At 42.7% G+C, this 20,026-nt stretch overlaps 2 protein-coding genes across 4 annotated transcripts in view; both read left to right on the top strand.

The window, feature by feature from the left end:
* lpcat4 (lysophosphatidylcholine acyltransferase 4) overlaps positions 1–11,554 on the top strand; it is a 57,725-nt gene extending 46,171 nt beyond the window's left edge. Inside the window, exon 14 of the mRNA XM_084042630.1 lies at positions 11,534–11,554. The gene's annotated coding sequence lies outside the window, so the exon portion shown is untranslated. The remainder of the gene's footprint in view (positions 1–11,533) is intronic.
* The window catches only part of slc12a6 (solute carrier family 12 member 6), a 58,650-nt gene that overhangs the window by 17,372 nt on the left and 21,252 nt on the right, over positions 1–20,026 (top strand). For 2 of the 3 annotated variants that reach the window (XM_084042615.1, XM_084042614.1), the window contains exons 6-14: positions 949–1,003; positions 4,700–4,830; positions 7,492–7,733; positions 9,452–9,576; positions 10,352–10,537; positions 11,236–11,400; positions 12,762–12,860; positions 14,525–14,582; positions 14,850–15,024. In XM_084042615.1, coding sequence (XP_083898741.1) covers positions 949–1,003; positions 4,700–4,830; positions 7,492–7,733; positions 9,452–9,576; positions 10,352–10,537; positions 11,236–11,400; positions 12,762–12,860; positions 14,525–14,582; positions 14,850–15,024 — 1,236 coding nt within the window. Of the gene's footprint in view, positions 1–948; positions 1,004–3,091; positions 3,173–4,699; positions 4,831–7,491; positions 7,734–9,451; positions 9,577–10,351; positions 10,538–11,235; positions 11,401–12,761; positions 12,861–14,524; positions 14,583–14,849; positions 15,025–20,026 lie in introns of those variants that run through there. The other variant, XM_084042616.1, reaches the window with a different exon arrangement.

Below are 20,026 nucleotides of genomic sequence, written 5' to 3'. Positions count from 1 at the left end.
TTCATTGACTGGTTGCACGCATACTGGTTCTTATCAGTGTGATGTCGTCTGTTAAGGGGTCTATAGAGGAGGTCTTTGGGAATGCGACCGCCCTCCATACGATGCACATGCAGACTGTGCTGTCTGAGCTGTGTGTCCATGCTGGGGAGGCCAGCATGTGTCAAAACATTCAGTGTTGTACACTTTGTCTTGCCAAGATATGCCCAGAGGACTGGTGGGACCACAGTGTTCTGTCATAGGACACTTTTTCTTGCGGATTCTCAGTCCAAAGTCTTTGCAGGCCTAGGAAAAGTGGTCCATCAGCTTCTGAAGCTCCTGCTGAGTGTGGGTCACAACAGCTGCGTCATCGGTAAACGGCATGTCTCTGATTAGAGCCATCTGATCTGGTGTGGATGTAGAGACACCCTCTGTTGCAGCGCCAAAGGCATGCTTCAGGAGCAGGGCGAAGAGGATGCCAAAGAGTGTGGGAGCAAAGGACACAGCCGTCCTTGACTACCGTTGCTACCGTTGAACTGCACTGTCCCCTTCATGTTGTTGTGGGAGGATTTGATCAGGCTGTGCAGTTTTGGTGGGCATCCTATCTTTGGAAGAATCTGGAAAAGTCCTTCCCTGCTGACCAGATCGAAAGCCTTAGTTAGATCAATGAAAGCGATAAACGTTTGATATACATTGTATATATATATATACACATCCACATATTTGCCCCCACATACAATATATATACTTTACATGCTAACAGTCTGTTAAATGTAATGAGATATACAAATTTGCATCAAATAACTCACCATGTGCTCTTTTTTTCCGTCTCCTGCTCTCAACTCTCTCTTTCTCTGTCTCCCCCCCATTCCCCCCCTGTCTCTCTCTCTCTCTCTCTCTCTCTCTCTCACACACACTCTCTGTCTGTCTGTCTGTCTGTCTGTCTGTCTGTCTGTCTGTCTGTCTCTCCAGACACTGCTGACAGCCATATCAATGAGTGCCATCGCCACTAATGGAGTTGTACCAGGTAAACCCCCCCACCCCCATTGCCCCTCTGTCACGTAGAATTGGAATGAATAGAAAAGACACATAACTGAGCTGCCCCTGTCATTTCCTTCTTGACTACACTCAACATGGCTGCCACACAAACACTTGTTGTATCTCGTGTGCAAATAGTATGTAAGTAGTAGGCTTCTGGTGTTATAAAAAGCTCAAAATAAACGTCTCTTCTCTAACCACTTAAGCCCTACTGTACGTACTTCATCAACCGGGGTCCACCAGGGATCTATACTTGGCCCCTCCTTTTTTCCCCCTCTACACCAAAATCTCTTCACCGAAAATAGCCAATCTACAAGTTCACAACGCAAGTTGATGATCGGCTATTGCGGTTGAACGCTTGCCCCAGAATATAGGGACGCTAGAGTTCACCTGGTTAACTACTGAATTGACAACATCCCTTTCTACTGCTTCCTTTTATTGCAAAATGGCCGCGTTCGAGGTGTGACACCCTCGTAAATAAGTCAGTTTTGTGGTCCAGTGATGAGAGCTTTTGAGCGGCTCAAGGCAGCACAGCTGCACCCAGCAGTAGCACTCACAGCCAGGGAGGAGAAGTACAGACACTCCACGCTCATATCTGGCAGCTCGTTTGTAAACAATTTATGCATTTTAGGCAAGAAATAGGCCATGCCATGCTGCTCAGTCTTGATTAATCCATTAAGACTGGGAATGCATGCATCTGTGTCATTTTAAGATTTCTTTGGCTATTAAAAAATAGCAGATATACGCCTGAGCTATGAACTTGTAGATCTGCTATTTTAGAAAAATCGCGAAAACTTGTGAAAATCTTTGAATATATATATTTTTAAAGCGAACATTTGTATAGATATTTTGTTCCAGGGACCTCCAGAAGCAAAGATTTGAGTTAAAAATGTTGTTTCAAAAAATATATGTATTCAAAGATTTGCACAAATGTTCAAGATTTTTCAAAAATACCCAAAGTATAGAATAATGGCTATAGCTCAAATCTAAAACCACACTGACGTTCCCGGATTGACTGTTCCCGGATTGAATGGGTTAATTTCACATCAACAAGCTGCTTCCATAAAGTGGTGCGTTTCTGTCCTTAGTCCGCGCCTCCTTCAGAGCACAGCGTGCCTTCTGGTTGGCTGCCGTTCCGTCTCACCACACAGCGCCAGACCGCTTTGGTTTCTGCTGGCTCCTTCTCCTGTCACAGTGGGGAATGCGGTGGTCGCTCATCTCCATAGGCGACGCATTGCACCTCACCGCTTCCTTAGAACACCGAAGTGGCATACTGCTGCTGCCGTGAATTCAGTGTTATCGTTGCTGTCAGGCAGAAACCTCCTATATCTGTATTTTAACTTTTTGCGTTTTTTCTTAAATGAATGCACTACTTGATCACACGCAAAAATAGCAGAGCCACAAGCTTGAAAACGTGGCGCGCAGAGACACATTTTGAGCTTGTAGATCTGCTGCTTTTGCAGTGTTTTTATTTGAATCCTGAAAAGTAACAGTTTTGGACATATGAGGTTTTCACCCGACAAAGGCGATATACTTTGTCGTGCGATGAATAGCGAAAATAGCCAATCTACAAACGTGTAGTTATTTTAGCTATTTCATTTCTGATAGCACAGCAGGGACTCAGGGAGGCACAAATAAGTAGGAGGTAGGGAGAGTGAAGGACAAGCGAAATAGACAGATAAGAGCCCATTACGTGTTGGTTATGCCTTTCAGCGACTTTCCGAGCCCGGAAAACATAACTGCAGATGGAGTTATTATGCCCCTAATTGGAAGACACTTTGACCATTTTTCAAATGTGACATCATCAGGAGTTACACGGAAATCATCTTGAATTTACCATTCCTGGAACATCCATTTGAATCCCGTCAGTTCTCATTCTATTCATTCTAGTTCTAGGTTCCACTCCCTCCCCATCCAAGCACGCACATCCATAATACTGTTGGTGGTGTGTATACTGCACCGTGCACTGTGTGTTATTCTAACAAGTGTTGTTTCTGTTTGTTCTGCCTTTCCCTCTCTGTCTCTTCCTCACGCTGTCTCTCTCTCCGTCTGTGTGTGCACGCACATTGAAACCCAGTGAATTTATCTTACCATTGACTTCTCACTTGACTAAAACGCCCACTGCCCCCAGCCTTAGAAGAGGCCCCAAAATATCAAAGTAGCGTGAGATGAATGCTTACCTCCTCCCTGCATCATTTGACACTTTAACGTAGAACCAAAATGAACTGTAATGTAGTGTGTTGATTTCTAACATTGTCCTTTATGGCAGCAGACATACAAAACACCATTCTCTTTTCTCATCACTCACATTTCCTCTCCATTTGCTCTCAGATGTGAGTTGATATGTTGTCAGATTGTAAATGCAGATTGAAGGGCAACCTTGGTGATTTTTTCAATCAGAATCCTATCATTCTGTTGACAATTTTAACGAAAGGGAAAGGGGAGTGTTATATCATCCCCAGGTGAGTGTAAATTACTTTTCTGCATTCACCCAGGACATGGCTTGCTGAGACAGCTCTTTGATGAGTGTTCGGTGGAGAGCTGTTAGGGGTTAAGGGGTTAAGTTAAGTCTTGCTCAGGGACACTTCGACATGTCGTAAATAGGTGAGCCGAAGGTCGAACTGGTGCCTTTCTGATTACCAGATGGCCTCTCTTTACCCACTCTATGGCTATGAATATATCTGTAGCTTGTACTTTTTGGAAACTGACTTCACACTTTCTCGTCCACACTTTGAAACAAATCTGTTTTATTCCTTATTGTCTGTGTCAGAACTTGGTCAAATAGTAACAATTCATTGCGTTTGTTTACATCCGCTTGAAGAATCAGATGGTTGGTGTTTTGCCTCGTGGGACAGTTCAGACACAGAGTGTGTACACCTAACAAGTGTACGTTAGGTGTGTACGTAACGGCAAGGAAGTGTACATAACAGCAAGGAAAGCGAGTTAAGTTAGTGCACTTTCCTGTATCCGAAAACATGCCTGACGCCAAATCTGAAATGTCCTTAAGTGGTAAACTCCACCCGCCTGGTGATCCAGGGGGCCTGAAACAAATACAAATTATTTTAAACTTCTATTTGTCCAAGGGCTGGTCTGTCTTCTTTCTCCAGTTTTTGTCACATAGCTTAAACATTATGCTTATTTCTCCAAGCATAGTATGACTTCTCTCATCAGCTGTCCTCTTCACACACACGCTCTGTCTCCCTCTCTCTCTCCCCCTCTCTCTCTCTCTCTCTCTCTCTCTCTCTCTCGCTCTCTCTCTCTCTCTCTCTCTCTCTCTCTCTCTCTCTCTCTCTCTCTCGTCCCACTCTTAACATCACAATGTTACTAACCATTCATCCCCCTCTCTGTCTCTTCATCTCTGCCAAATCTCTCCTTTCCATGTCATTATTCTGTCTTCCTCTCCTCTCTTTCCAATCTGTTCTGTTATCCTCTCTTTCTCTCTCGCTCTGCCCTCTGCACCATTCCCTGCCATCTATCTACCTCTCCCTCTCTGTATTTTATCATCTCGCTCTCTCTGCTTTCTATCCCCCTTTTCTCTCTTTACCTCCTGCTCTCTCTCCCTCTCCCTCTCTCTCCCTCTCTCTCTGTCTCTCTCTCTCTCGCTCTCTCTGTCTCTCTCTCTCTCTCTGTCTCTCTCTGTCTGTCTCTCTCTCTCTCTCTCTCTCCCTCCCTCCCTCCATTCCAGCGGGAGGCTCCTACTTCATGATCAGCCGTTCTTTGGGTCCAGAGTTTGGAGGGGCGGTGGGTCTGTGTTTCTACCTGGGCACCACCTTCGCCGGATCCATGTACATACTGGGAGCCATTGAGATCTTACTGGTGGGTAAGGTGTGATTTGTACTTGGCCGCTCGCGTGCCAGTGTCACATGCCGTTTACCTGAAAATCAAATTAAAAAACGAAGCTTTGCCAAAAAAAAAACGATTAGTAATCAAAACTAACTAAAGTCATAGAGAAAATGTCATTGGTTTTAGTATCAGTATCCAATATTTTTCTTTAAAAACAGCTAAAATAGCTGATCTATAAGCTCACAACTTGCCACAATGCGATGCTTTTTTTTGCGCTATTTTCCTGAACTTTTTTTATCTCACACCTGACAATTACAATAAAAACATTGAAATGAATAAAAATGAATAAAAACTAAGCCTTTACACTAAATAAAAACAAACTAAACTGGCAAACCCACTTACTGTAAAAGCTAATTAAAACTAAAACTAAATTGAAAACATGAAGTCAAAACGAAATAAAAACGAGTGAAAATGTTGTAGAAAATTAACCTTGGTTGGGAGGTGGGGCGGTTCAAGCCAGCACAGCGTTATACAGTATGATGTCATCATAATCTTTTTTCTCCTAGCATTCTAACCTTGCAGGAATGTCAAATTGAAGTAGTCTCACAGTACAAGCATTTAGTTGTTTTAATTGAGGACAATTTAACATTCAAAGGTCTTATTGAAAAGCTTGAGCTCAAGTTAGGATTTCATTTTAGAAATTAATCGTGTCTTCTTTTTTTTTGCCAAGAAAATACTGGTTGAGGCTGCATTCCTTCCCTTACTGGATTATGGTGATCTGATTACAATTACAATTACAATTTTGGCATACAGACACTCTTATCCAGAGCGACTTACAATAAACAAGGTAATTAATCACATAAATAGAATGCAGAGAGAGCAGTGTAGTGCCTCAAAAAACTAGGATACCTGGTAAACAATGAACCTAGCATCTAAGTAACATGCTATCTAAAGCACATGATTAAGATGCTATCTTAATGACATTCTTAACATTTGTGGCCAAGAAAACAGATCTAAGAAACGAAAGACACGAGAACGAGTGACCGAGACATGTCTGCATAGTAGCCACTTAAAGTACCAAAAGTAGAAAGTACGGTACTCATTATGCAGAATGTCCCGTTTCACAACTTTTCAAATGTATAAAATGTATACAAATCTTTTGAAAATAGCAGATCTACAAGCTCACAATGCGTCGCATCGCGACGCATTGTGAGCTTGTAGATCATCTATTTTCAAATGGCCAAAATGTATACGTATATAGGGCTGAAGTGGTTTATGTATGTTTTGTAATAATCAATGTAACTAGTACAACAATGTAACTAGTAACTAAAGTTTTCATATAATTGTAGTGGAGTAAAAGTTCAATATTTGCCTCTGGGATGTAGTGGAGTAGAAGTAAAAGTACTGACATTTTAAAATACTCCAGTAAAGAAGAAATTCCTCAAATTTGTACTTAAGTACAGTACTTAGTTACTTTCCACCACTGGTCTGAAGGGGTGAGTCTTCACATTATGACACTAAATCTATTATCTCAAATCCTCAATGGAATTTTAACCTCATATCATAAATGAAGGTCGAATAAAATAATCCACTCCACTCTAGTTTAGCTCATGTTAAAACTAGACACTGCCGAAACTGTCCAACTAGAGGAAGAAGGCCATTACATAATGTAGATGCTATTGCTAGAGATACTGGTCTCCAATTGGAAGATTTGGCCCCAAAGCATTGGGAGATAAACCACAGTGGCGTGCCCAATCGTCTTTTATCTCCAATGTGGTCGACAGCTGATGATTAGAAAAGAAACCCATGAGGAGTAGCATGGGTCCCTGTGGACTGGAGATGGGAATGGGAACCACAGTATCTACTGCACAGTCCCTCCTGGGAATAGTACAACCAGTTTATTAGAAAACAAAAAGAAATGAGCACAAGGTTAAGAATAAGTGTTTAAGACTTTCTTTTTAAAATATAACCACTTAAAAAGGTCCTTCTGCACACCTCACCTACTTCATAAACAGTTGCGTAGGAGGAGGCAGTCAATGCATGAGTCAGGATAAAATAAATCCTGCACGCTGTGTCTTCACTCACAGCCAAAAGGTTTCGGTCGCACCGACCTTCATCAGCAGGTATCTGATGAAGGTCAGTGCGAGCGAAAAGTTGTGTTTCCATTCAAAGTTTTTGTCTGTAAGTGAAGACAGTGTGCAGGATTTTCTTTTCTAAAATATAGCGTCTGATGGGTGGAAACCTCATTATATCCAAAACTTACTTTTCAAAAATATCAAAAGTAGCAGATTTACAAGGTCTAAACGTGCCGCTTTGTGCAGCATTTCAAGCTTGCAGATCTGCTACTTTTGATACTTGAGTGTGATGCTGTAGTGTGATCAAGTAGGGCATTAATTTACAAAAAAACACAAAAAGTATGGAGATAGGAGGTTTCTGCCCAACAGCAACGATAACCAGAAAATATGATCCTTTCCTACTCTTTCTAAACCGTTTCGTCCGTTTGTTTCTCACTCTCTCTCTCTCTCTCTCTCTCTCTCTCTCTCTCTCTCTCTCTCTCTCTCTCTCTCTCTCTCTCTCTCTCTCTCTCTCTCTCTCTCTCATATCTCTCTCTCTCTCCCTCCCTCTCTCTCTCTCTTTCTCTCTGTCTCTCTCTCTGTCTCTCTCTCTCTCTCTCTCCGTCCCTCCCTCCTCCAGATGTACATAGCGCCGAGGGCGGCCATCTTTGTTCCCAGTGAGCCCGACGGCGAGGGAGCGGCCATGTTGAACAACATGCGCGTGTACGGCTCCATATGCCTCCTGCTGATGTCCCTGCTGGTGTTCGTCGGGGTGAAGTACGTCAACAAGCTGGCGTCCATCTTCCTGGCCTGCGTCATCATCTCCATCCTGTCCATCTACACCGGGGCCCTCGTTTCCGCCTTCGCCCCGCCAGAGTTCCCGTAAGAAACACATTATCTCATCTTGGAATTTATTTTCTTTAATTTCTTAACCCATTCAATCGGGGAACACATCTGTGTCATTTTAGATTTCTTTGGCTATTCAAAAATAGCAGATCTACAAGCTCATAGCAAGGCACCGAGTGCCGCACTATGAGCTTGCAGATCTGCTATTTCTTTTAAACAAATCGTGAAAATGTTTGCAAATCTTTGAATATATATATACATTTTTAACTAAAATATTTGCTTCTGGGGGTCCCTGGAACAAAATATTTTGAGATGGGGGGGGTCCGCAGATAAATATGTATCATTTTGGGTGGTATTTGACATGAAAACGTTTGAGAACCACTGATATTATAGCAACATAAGTAAAAAAAAAAAAAGTTAAAAATGTTTGCTTTAAAAATATATAGTCAAAGACTCACGATTTTAAAAAGAATAGCCAAAGTATAAAATAATGGTTTAAGTGGTTACACAGATGCGTTCCCGGTTTTAATGGGTTAATAAAGGTTAGTTTTGGTTAAAAGTCAATGAGTCCAGCCTAGTCCCATGTCACATGAATCACTTGAAAGATGTGTGGGATATTTCATCCACTACACATCTGAGCATCTGTCGTGGCTACAGTATGAAAGTTGGGATGACAGTAAATGACTGGTAAACCCCAACACCGAGCTCAATTGCATCGGTTGTAATTAAATTGTTTATTATTTAATGTAAGATTTACCACGCACTTAATCGCCTAATAAATGCTTGCACAATACTACATCTCATGACGTAATAGTCGAGAAATGGGAAACGCCACATTCCAATGCTCAAATTTCTGCCTCGTCGCCTCCTCTGCCCTCGGTGAAATTAATGAGCTGCTGAAATATGTGAGCAGCTTGTGGTCTTCACATAATTTAGGTCTTGAAATACGTGGCCTACATACCACTATGTAGGTTAAACTCTCTTAGTAAACAAACAGCAGGGATTTACATTCAGACATTCAGACGTCATGTTAAGTCCACAAGATGGTCACATATTTTGGCAGGTCACCAATTTCAATAAAGGAGAGATCAAGACCAAGTTGATGCAAGCAAAATGTTTATTGATTAAAGTGCAGATTTGGGCATTTAATTTAGAAAGCTTATAGATAGGAGAGAGAACCCCCCTTTTGGAATCTAAGACGCTGGTGGTGGCAGCGCAGATAAACCTCCTTCCTTCTTAGCTCCAGGTCTTAACTAGGTGGATCTGGGGATGGAGGTGGGCTGCTCGGTCGCTGGCTGAAAAGAGAATGACAAGTTCAGAGGCAGAGATAATTGAAAGATGGAGCCCAATCACCAATTGGCTGGCTGCAGATTGGTAGTAGAATTTTATCGGTTAGAAGTGCTCACGCTTAGATTCGTGTGAAGGAAAGGATTTTGACAGTGTAGGAAAATGGAAGTGACATGGACAAGAACCAAGCGCCAAGATAAAAGCATGAGAGAAAAGATCTTCCTTATTGAACTTAACATACGCTTAGAGCTACATTTCTCCGTAACACCGCCATGCTGGTGGACAGAGGAGGTGAGGAGGCAGAAATCCGAGTATTGGAATTTGGCTAAAGGCCATCTGTCCCTCTACTGTCAGTGCAAGGTGTTGACACTGCTTCGTTCTTGATTGACGCCCCAAGCTGACCACTTCTGTAACTCTCACTGCTGTGACTGACTAAGTGGATGCTCTAATAATGCCTTGCCCCACAGGGTGTGCATGCTGGGGAATCGAACCATCAACGCCCACGCTCTCCATGACAACTACTGTAACAAGACAGTGTATGACGCCAGAGAGACGGAGAGAGAAGACGCCAACATCACCTCCTTCACTGAAGGTTTGTTTCTCTTATAAGATGCTGTTTAAAATTATTTCTGCCACACCTATATGTCGTATTGTACTATTGTATATTTTGTCGCACCACAGCCAAAAGTGCTCAACAAAAATGAATGAAAAAAATAATAGAAATGTTTTGCTGTTTTTTGTTGAGCGTCGCACCATATAAATTAAACACTTTCAACATGGCGTCCCTATTTTGGGCATGTCATTAGAGGTGAAAACCTTGACTTTCAAAAATATTGAAAATAGCTGATCTACAAAGTCATAACTCATGACATTGCGAGTTGTGACGCATTGTGAGCTTGTAGAACGGTTATTGTCGCTTTTCCCCTTACAACGACTTATATGAGGTTTAAATTTCACAATGGTGAGATCTTCTATACAGTTTAGACTACTGTTTACTTGAGAGATACTAGGCCGATGCCTATTGGGAGTCCGTTGTACCCACAGTACTTAGTGTAGTACTCATTATCATAGTACTTGGAGGCCAGTCTAATGACATCAGCACTGACCGACTTCCCACCAGGCAACACACTCCCTCAGGTCCTCGGCTCCACACACGCTGACTTTGATAGATATAGATCAGGAGATGACGTCATCGCCATTTCCTCGTCGGAGATGGCATAACGGTTATATGAACGTTGCGTCACCCTTAACAGATTTTGTGCATTTATTGAAGGATTGCATGGTCTTACATCAGACCAGTCTAATCCCCATCTAGTGACTTCAGACAGCTTTAAACACGAATCCCTCCTTGTCCTTCGTGCAAACAGACAACAGCACCACCGTGGTCCCGACCTTTGACCCCGGGCCGGGCCCTGTGGAGAGGCCCTCGTCACTGTGGAATCAGTTCTGTGAGGGGTCAGACCTCCTCAACTCCTCCTGTGACCACTACTTCACTCAGAGCAAGTTCACCCAGATCAAAGGCATCCCTGGGATGGCCAGTGGAATTATTGCAGGTACTGTATGCCTGTGCACGCGCGTGCGTCTGTGCCGGTGTGTGTGTGCGTGCTTGCGTGTGTGTTGTTGGTGTGTGCATGTTTGGTTGCAGATTAGGCTATATTGGTGGATTGGGTTTATCTCTCTGTACATGCCTCTATGTGTGTGTATAAATTAGCTTGCACAATTTCTGTGCAATTTGCTATTTAGGCATTTAGCAGATGCTCTTATCCAGAGCGACTTACTAGTGTGATCAGAGTAACTGCATCTAATTTATTGTTTATCACATGAACCCTAGCATCCTTATTCTGGGGATGAACATTCTGCAAGTTGTAGAATGCAAAAAAAACATTTTAAAACATGGCACATTGTGATGGGTTGGGAGCTTCTAGATCAGCTAACAAGATTGGATGTAGAGGGAAATTAACAGGTTTAGGGAACTCGGTCAATTAAGTATAATACAGGTGAACCTAGAGGTGTGCATCGCCGACTTTTGATCTTTGACCACCAAATGACACCATATGTCACATGCTGACTTAATTGATCTAATATCTTTAGCTTCACGTCTTGTGTTGTGATTTGAGGTTGATACAGTTTACTGAGTCATTGCGGACAGAGTGGCATACATACACAAACACAGACACACACAGCCTCGTTACAATAGCATGTCAGTGCTCGGTGGCTCGGCTGATAAAGTGCCTCTCTGTCTCATCCTTAGAGAATGTGTGGAGCACCTACCTCAGCAAAGGGGAGGTCCTGGAGAAAGGGTCCCTCCCCTCGCCTCACGTCGCACACCCAGCAACCAATCATCGGCCGTACGTGTTCGCTGACATCACGACCTCCTTCACGCTGCTGGTGGGAATCTTCTTCCCATCGGTCACAGGTACATACTTTATTGTTTTTGCCTTGGTGTGTGTTTGATATTCTGTAGGCAGCACTTAGAATGTGCCGGCCTGCAGGACGTTAATCAATTGTTGTGCAAAAAGCCAGGTACGGTTGAGAGTAGGTAGGATTAGATCAGTGGTTCCCAAACTTTTTAGCTCAAGACCCAAAAGAGAAATGAGATGTTTTCCCGGGCTTGTAAATCTGCTATTTTCACTAGTGGGTAGATCTGCTATTTCCATTACTTGTTAATCTTTTTTTTTTTTTATGGAAATTCTTAGATTTATTAATTGATGAACAGTTCTGATTTTCTTTATTAAAACGTTTTAAAATCTTTTGAAAACGAAAAAAAAAGAGATATTTAATCGCGACCCATAAAAATGGGTCCTGACCCACTGTTTGAGAAACAGCGGTTTAGATGGTTAGGTTTAGGCATGGGTTTAGTGTGGTTTTGATTGATTGAATACTTTATTAGTCAAAAGATTTAAACAGCACGGACGTACAGTAAAACACTTGGGCTAAAAGGATAACACGAAAAAGTCCTTGGTGACTTGTTTCCATCGTGGTCCTATGTATTAAATTCATCAACAGAGCATAGAATTCTTTTTCGTTTTTAAAGATTTATTTTGGGATAGGACAGTAGGCTGACATGAAATGGGGAGCGACCCGCAGCAAAGGCCGTGGGGCTCGGGACTCGAACCCGCGACGCCCTATCAGGCTACATTGAGCCTAGGTGCCTGGACCCGCTATGCCAGCCCAGCAGTCCAGGCCAGAGCATAGAATCTTAACACATTATTAATACATGTCATCAAAAATAACACACTAGCATTATTTACAGAGGAGAAAAAAGGAAAAACTGTGGCGGTGTATGTCCCTTCATTTCAAGGGGATTTAATATCTATCTCTAAGGTCAGGGTAATGCTCTGGGAGGCTTTACCATCTCAGAGGATTTAGTGACTGAGATTTTGCTTTGTTCAGCCCGACTCATCAGTCATCATAATGCTGGGTATATTACCTGACGGAGCCTTCCAGAGACAATTTCCACTGTTATTGCACCAGCATTTTAGAAAACTACTGCTGCCTGCTACCTCTAATATTACTGCCAGTGGTGGAAAAAGTACACATTTGTTTTACTTAAGTAAAAGTATCAATACTGCAATGGAGAAATACTCTGTTACAAATAAAAGTCCGGTATTCAAAATTGGCATCAAAATATACTTAGTTACTTTACACTACTGCTGCCTGCTACTACTAATATTACTGCTGCTACTACTACCAATAATAGTTAATAGTAATAGTAGTAAATACTAATAGTAATAATAATTCTCTCTCTGTTGCTATGATTTCCTTGTCTTTCCTCAGGCATTATGGCCGGTTCAAACCGGTCAGGGGACCTGAAGGACGCCCAGCGCTCAATCCCCATTGGAACCATCATGGCCATCCTCACTACCTCCCTCGTCTGTATCCTTCCACTGTACACCCCCCTTATTACTGTCAAGATATGCTTATCAAACTGACTACAAGATAGGGATGGGACGATAATTGCTATTATTGTTTATCGTGTTAAAAAAAACGCTCTAAATAATCGTATCGCAGAGATTTTAATTAGCTTTTGTTGAGTTGAACATTCAGTACCACTTAAACCCACTTTTATAATTGATAAAACAAATCGATTCCCCAAAAATAGCTGATCTACAAGCTCACAACGCGTTGCGTTGCAACGTGTTGTGAGCTTGTAGATGAGCTATTTTTGGCAAGCCTGATTAGGGATGCTGGGGGTTCAAGTGGTTAACAAAAGTGTCTTTTAAAGTTTTAAGCATATTTTGATTATTACGATAATGTCATTAATAGCAATTATTTTTGCCGCTATAACCGTGAGATGTAATTTTCACATCGTCCCATCCCTACTACAAGATATTGCACTTTTGACAAAGTATGGGTCAAAAACATCAGTGATTGGTGGTCTAAGGACAGTGGTTCCCAAACGTTTTAGCTCGAGACCCATAAATTTGGTGTCTCCCCGGGACCCAAACTAGTGAAAATAGCCGATCCACAAGCTCACAACGTGTCACAGTGCGACGCTAGATCTGCTATTTTCACTTCTTCTTAAGAGTTTTTTTTTTATTCATGGGATGTCTTACATTTTACTTAGAAATGCTTTAGAAAAATGTTTGATACTTGTTTTTTACTGATGAGAAATCTTTTTTTTTTTTTATGTTAATCTTTTTGAAACAAGAAAAAATGTGTCCGCAACCCACAAATGGGTCCCGACTCACTGTTTGGGAACCAGTGGTCTCTAGGACACTCCAAAATCGGGATCAGCATAGAACCCAAAATTGGTTTGGGTGCTTGACAGTTTTTTATTACATTTTCATGCACTCATAAGATAAGAGATAAGACCTTTATTGATCCCGCTGGGAAAACAGATTACGGGGCAAGGGAAAAAAGTACAGTAGATACAGTATGATGGATGGAGTGCAGTGTTGCCGTGTCCGCATATTTTTTGGGCTTGTTTCTAAAGTGTAGTTGCTTATTTGGGCTTGTTTCCTAAATGTTGTTTAAACCAGTGGTTCTCAAACATTTTCATGTCAAGGACCCCCCAAATGAATATGTAATTGTCCACGTATCCCCATCTGAAAACATTTAATAGTGCGGTAAATACATATCATTTTTGGGGTCCTTCCTTGACATGGAAAAGTTGGAGCACCACTGATATAGCAACATACTGTTAGGATTTTGAAAACATTTTTAGATATGTATTTGGCCGCGGACCCCCATCCCCAAATGTTTTGTTCTAGGGACCACCAGAAGCAAAGATTTGAGTTACAAATGTTCGCTTTGAAAATATTATATTCAAAGATTTGCACAAATGTTCACAATTTTTCAAAAATAGCAGATCTACAAGCACTCGGTGCCATGCTATGAGCTTGTATATCTGCTATTTTTGAATAGCCAAAGAAATCTTAAGTGACACAGATGCGTTCCCGGATTGAATGGGTTAGAAACAAATACCAAAGTGACTGAACTGTCCATTCCAGTCATGTGTAATGTGAAGTATACATTCCACTGTGATTTGCTGTGTCTGCTGGGACTGTTGTTGTGGTTCCTTATTTTGGACCAATCAGACCTGAGCAGTGTTGTTCTCTTTGGAGCCTGCATCGAGGGCGTGGTACTCAGAGACAAGTTAGTACGCCTCACACATTATTTCACTGGAACACCTAAGTCCTATTGTTCTTATGTCCGGAGATCATATATACTGTATTTATATTTTATAGTGCGGCAATATAATGACCCAAAAAATTCCCAAGTCCTCACGCCTCCCTGACCCCCCCCCCCCCCCCCCGGACACTGCTCCAGTTGATGGACTTTTTCTGTCCTACAAAAAAAGAAACTATCACTAAAACGACTAGTACATAGCCCCCTAACAGAACATAATGCTGCCCCCTGCAGGTTTGGAGACTCAGTGAAGGGGAACCTGGTGGTGGGAACCCTGGCTTGGCCCTCCCCTTGGGTCATAGTGATTGGCTCGTTCTTCTCAACATGCGGTGCGGGCCTCCAATCACTGACCGGCGCTCCTCGCCTGCTCCAGGCCATCGCCAAGGACAACATCATCCCATTCCTCAGGGTTAGATTTACATTTGACAAAATGATTTGTCTAGTTTTTGTCGTTATGAATATTCTTTTGTTACTCTCCGCCAGGAGAGTATTGTTATCACTGCGTTTTCACTTTCTAAACATGACACACCGATTGGTCAAGCCTCACGTGACACGTGAAATACTGTGATCTGATTGGCTAGTGACGACATGATGCCTATATATACATGGCATCATTTTGACAGTGTCTCCGCCACTGTCAAAATGAGGTAAGACGGGAACCATGAAATGGCTGCATGGCTGATACATAATTGGCAGATAGGACAGATAGGACATTTATATAGACAAGAGGGATATGACACTTACACAGACAGGACGGACAGTGTACAGACAGGACGGATAGGACACTTATACAGACAGGACGGATAGGACACTTATACAGACAGGACGGATCGGACACTTACACAGACAGGACGGATAGGACACTTACATAGACAGGACGGATAGGACACTTATACAGACCTTCGCGACCTTCGAACCAACACAAGTCTTCTGGCGGAGAGTTGTGCTCCGAGGAGCACTTTTTAAGGTTTCGAGGCCAATAGGCTCGAAGCCTTATTACATCTCTACACTTTCATTATTATTCTTCCGCCGGTTTTGCCAGTTCTGGCCTAACCGCCTGGTCACTTCTTATGAAATTCGGCAATATGGTAGAGGGCTATGCCAAACGGCGAAAACCCGAAACTCACAACCATTGGCCAAAGGGTGGCGCTGTAGCACTCAATTGAAATATGCCAACTTTGAACAGGTACAGCTCATGCCCTGTTCGACCTACAGCCATGAAACTTCGATACACACATGCGTCTCCTCATGCCTAACAACTTTCGCTGTTTGACTTTTGACCTCTGACCTTTAGATCTCCCACCATTTCGAATTCTATGAAAAGCAGTAAAAAGCAGTAAAAAAATCACTTCTCCTGGGATTTATGAGCAATCTGTACGAAACTGTATACACATGAACTTTGGACCAATGCCGACAAACGTAACTTAGCGGATTTTCCATAAGTGAAAACGTTAAGCTTTTATAAGCCAATGAAAATTGCACCTTTTTTTAAATTATTCATCTGCCCCTAACACATACATGCAGACTCACATTTGTTTGACACTTTGCAATATTGTAGAGGGTCCTTCCAAGTATCACTGAAACCAATCTTACTCCAATTGGTCAAAGGGGGGCGCTATAGCAATTTTTTGAAAATGCAAACTTTAAACAGGCAAAAGTCATGCCTCGTTTGGCCGACAGCCGTTAAACCTGCTTACACATGTGCCTTGACTCATGAGGAACACATGTATCACTTTGACCAGTAAGCTCTGCCCTTAGATTGTCTGCAATTTTGAGCAGTTTGAAAAACATTTAAATCCAGGATTTCTGAGCAATTTGCATGAAACTGTGTCAAATACATGTTTGAGGCCCTTTTTCACAGGTTCAGGTGTGTTGGTTCAATAGCTTGATCGCTTAATCATCTGCCTTGAAACCATAGGGTAGCCGGTTCGAATCCCACCTCAGGTAGACTTAATTATAATTGCATTGCACACAACATGACTATACCAATGAATACATGTGCAATTGTTAAAGATGACGAGAAATGCATACTTGAAAGTAGTTCTTTTCAATGTATGACGTACTTCATTCGCGCTTTTGTTTTGTTTTGTTGGATTCTCCCTTTTCACTGTCTAAGGCTGTGTATTGGATAGCTCCACCAGTAGAGTGTGAGTCTCATGTGCCGAAGGGTCCCTGGTTCGAATCCCACTTATTACAGTTCACATTTAAATTGCATTGTACAAAACATGACCCTGTTAATTCAGACAAGTGCAATGTTTAGACAATAACACGAAATGCTTTTGAGAGTAGTTTTTTTTTATGTATGACATACTTTCTTGTGAAAATAGCCGATCTACAATCTCACACCTTTTTAGATAGCAACGCGTTGTGAGCTTGTAGATCGACTATTTTCCACTAGTTTCCATTCCGAAATATATTGAGCAGTTTGAAAAACATTTAAACCAAGGATTTCTGAGCAATTTGCGTGAAAGTGTGTCATGTGTGTGAACTCCCTTTTCACTAGTACAGGTCTGTTGGCCCAATGGCTTAATAATCTGCCTTGAAACCACAGGGTTGCTGGTTCGAATCCCACCTCAGGTAGACTTCATTATAATTGCATTGCACACAACATGACTGTATCAATGAGGAACATATCTATCACTTTGACCAGTAAGCTCCGCCCTTAGATTGTCTGCAATTTTGAGCAGTTTCAAAAACATTTAAATCCAGCATTTCTGAGCAATTTGCGTGAAAGTGTGTCATGTGTGTGAACTCCCTTTTCATCAGTTCGGGTCTGTTGGCCCAATGGCTTAATCATCTGCCTTGATACCACAGGGTCGCCGGTTCAAATCTCACCTCATGCAGACCTCAACTCAATTGCATTGCACACAACATGACTGTATCAATGAATAAACATGCAATTGTTAAATGAAATGCTTATTGAGAGTAGTTATTTTCAATATATGACGTACTTCATTCCCTCTTTTGTTTTGTTTTGTTACATTCTCCTTTCTCAATGTCTGATCCTGTGGATTCAATAGCTCTACCAGTAGAGTGTGAGCCTCATGTGCCGAAGGTCCCTGGTTCAAATCCCACTGATTACAGTTTACATTTAAATTGCATTGTACAAAACATGACCCTGTTAATTCAGACATGTGCAACTTTTAAACAATAACATGAAATGCTTTTTTGAGAGTAGTTTTTTTTAATGTATGACATACTTTCTTGTGAAAATAGCCAATCTACAATCTCACAACTTTTCAGATAGCAACACATTGTCAGCTTGTAGATCAACTATTTTCACTACTTTCCACTCCAAGAACACAAAACAAAACTTTATTGCTAAATATTTGTCAACCAGTAATCTAGAGTAGTTAGCAAAACAGAGGCTTGGTTCATAACGGACTGAAAAACCTATAGATATCAACAGACACCATCAGGGAGGCTATATTTCTAGTTCAATAAGAAGAGAGACAGCCTGTGAATCCATAGGTCGCTGGTTTGATCCCTGTCCCCAACAATGCATTGAGGTGATCATTATTTGGAATTCTTACTTTTTTACAAACATACTCCTGGTAGCCTGTCTGTCTGTCTGTCTGTCTGTCTGTCTGTCTGCCTCTCTCTCACTCTGTCACTGTCTGTCTGCCAATCTGCCACTCTGTCACTGTCTGCCACTCTGCCACTCTGCCACTCTGTCACTGTCTGTCTGTCTGCCAGTCTGCCACTCTGTCACTGTCTGTCTGTGTGCCAGTCTGCCACTCTGTCACTGTCTGTCTGTCTGCCAGTCTGCCAGTCTGCCACTCTGTCACTGTCTGTCTGCCAGTCTGCCACTCTGTCACTGTCTGTCTGCCAGTCTGCCACTCTGTCACTGTCTGTCTGTCTGCCAGTCTGCCACTCTGTCACAGTCTGTCTGTCTGCCAGTCTGCCACTCTGTCACTGTCTGTCTGTCTGCCAGTCTGCCAGTCTGCCACTCTGTCACTGTCTGTCTGTCTGCCAGTCTGCCAGTCTGCCACTCTGTCACAGTCTGTCTGTCTGCCAGTCTGCCACTCTGTCACTGTCTGTCTGTCTGCCAGTCTGCCACAGTCTGTCTGTCTGCCAGTCTGCCACTTTGTCACAGTCTGCCACTCTGTCACTGTCTGTCTGTCTGCCAGTCGGCCACTCTGCCACTCTGTCACAGTCTGTCTGTCTGTCTGTCTGTCTGTCTGTCTGTCTGTCTGTCTGTCTGTCTGTCTGTCTGTCTGTCTGCCACTCTGTCACAGTCTGCCAGTCTGCCAGTCTGCCACTCTGTCACAGTCTGCCACTCTGTCACAGTCTGCCAGTCTGCCACTCTGTCACAGTCTGCCAGTCTGCCACTCTGTCACTGTCTGTCTGTCTGTCTGTCTGTCTGCCAGTCTGCCACTCTGTCACAGTCTGTCTGTCTGTCTGCCAGTCTGTCACAGTCTGCCAGTCTGCCACTCTGTCACAGTCTGCCAGTCTGCCAGTCTGCCAGTCTGTCACAGTCTGCCACTCTGTCACAGTCTGCCAGTCTGCCAGTCTGTCACAGTCTGCCAGTCTGCCACTCTGTCACTGTCTGTCTGTCTGCCAGTCTGCCACAGTCTGTCTGTCTGTCTGTCTGTCTGTCTGTCTGTCTGTCTGTCTGTCTGTCTGTCTGTCTGCCAGTCTGCCAGTCTGCCACAGTCTGTCACAGTCTGCCAGTCTGCCAGTCTGCCACTCTGTCACAGTCTGCCAGTCTGCCACTCTGTCACAGTCTGCCAGTCTGCCAGTCTATCACAGTCTGCCAGTCTGCCACTCTGTCACAGTCTGCCAGTCTGCCAGTCTGCCAGTCTGCCAGTTTTCTCGAAACCGCTCATTGCTGCTTGCAGCTATATTTCTAGTTGGTTTTGTGTTTTTATTTTATCTAGGCAAGTAAGTGTAGCTAGAGTATGTACTAGCTTGCCTGGTGTGTGTCAATGTGCGCATGTGTGCGTGCGTGTGTACTTGTCTTCATATACTCATGAGGGCCACATTTCCCCACAACTGCAAGTATGGTAGAATTTGAGAAATTGTGGGGAAATTGTTCCTGTTCCTCACAAGAGAAATTGTTTTTTTATGTTTTAAAAATATTTGGGCCGTTAGGCTTACAATTAGGAAAAGTTTTAGGTTAGGATTAGGCATTTAGAGGTTAGGTTTAGGGGATGGGGTTAGAGGTTATGCCCGCTTTATACAGTACTCAGTTAAAGCAGCACTATGTAACTTTTTAACATAGCATATTATGTCCGACAAAATGATAAAGTTACATGTTTAAGCAATAACAATCATCCTTCCATAAATGTATAGACTCAGGGGGGTCCCTGCTAGGGGCTTGACTGTTACATATTACTATGTATAGGGGAGACAATGAGTTTCATCCTGGCATTTACCGAGGCAGAACTGCCAGTCAAAAGCGGCCGTGT

This window comes from Gymnoscopelus microlampas, assembly GCF_963454915.1.
Source record: "Gymnoscopelus microlampas genome assembly, chromosome: 19".
Lineage (NCBI taxonomy): Eukaryota > Metazoa > Chordata > Actinopteri > Myctophiformes > Myctophidae > Gymnoscopelus > Gymnoscopelus microlampas.
The sequence above is the reverse complement of the archived record's forward strand: the minus strand, read 5'-3'. Positions and strand labels throughout refer to the sequence as shown.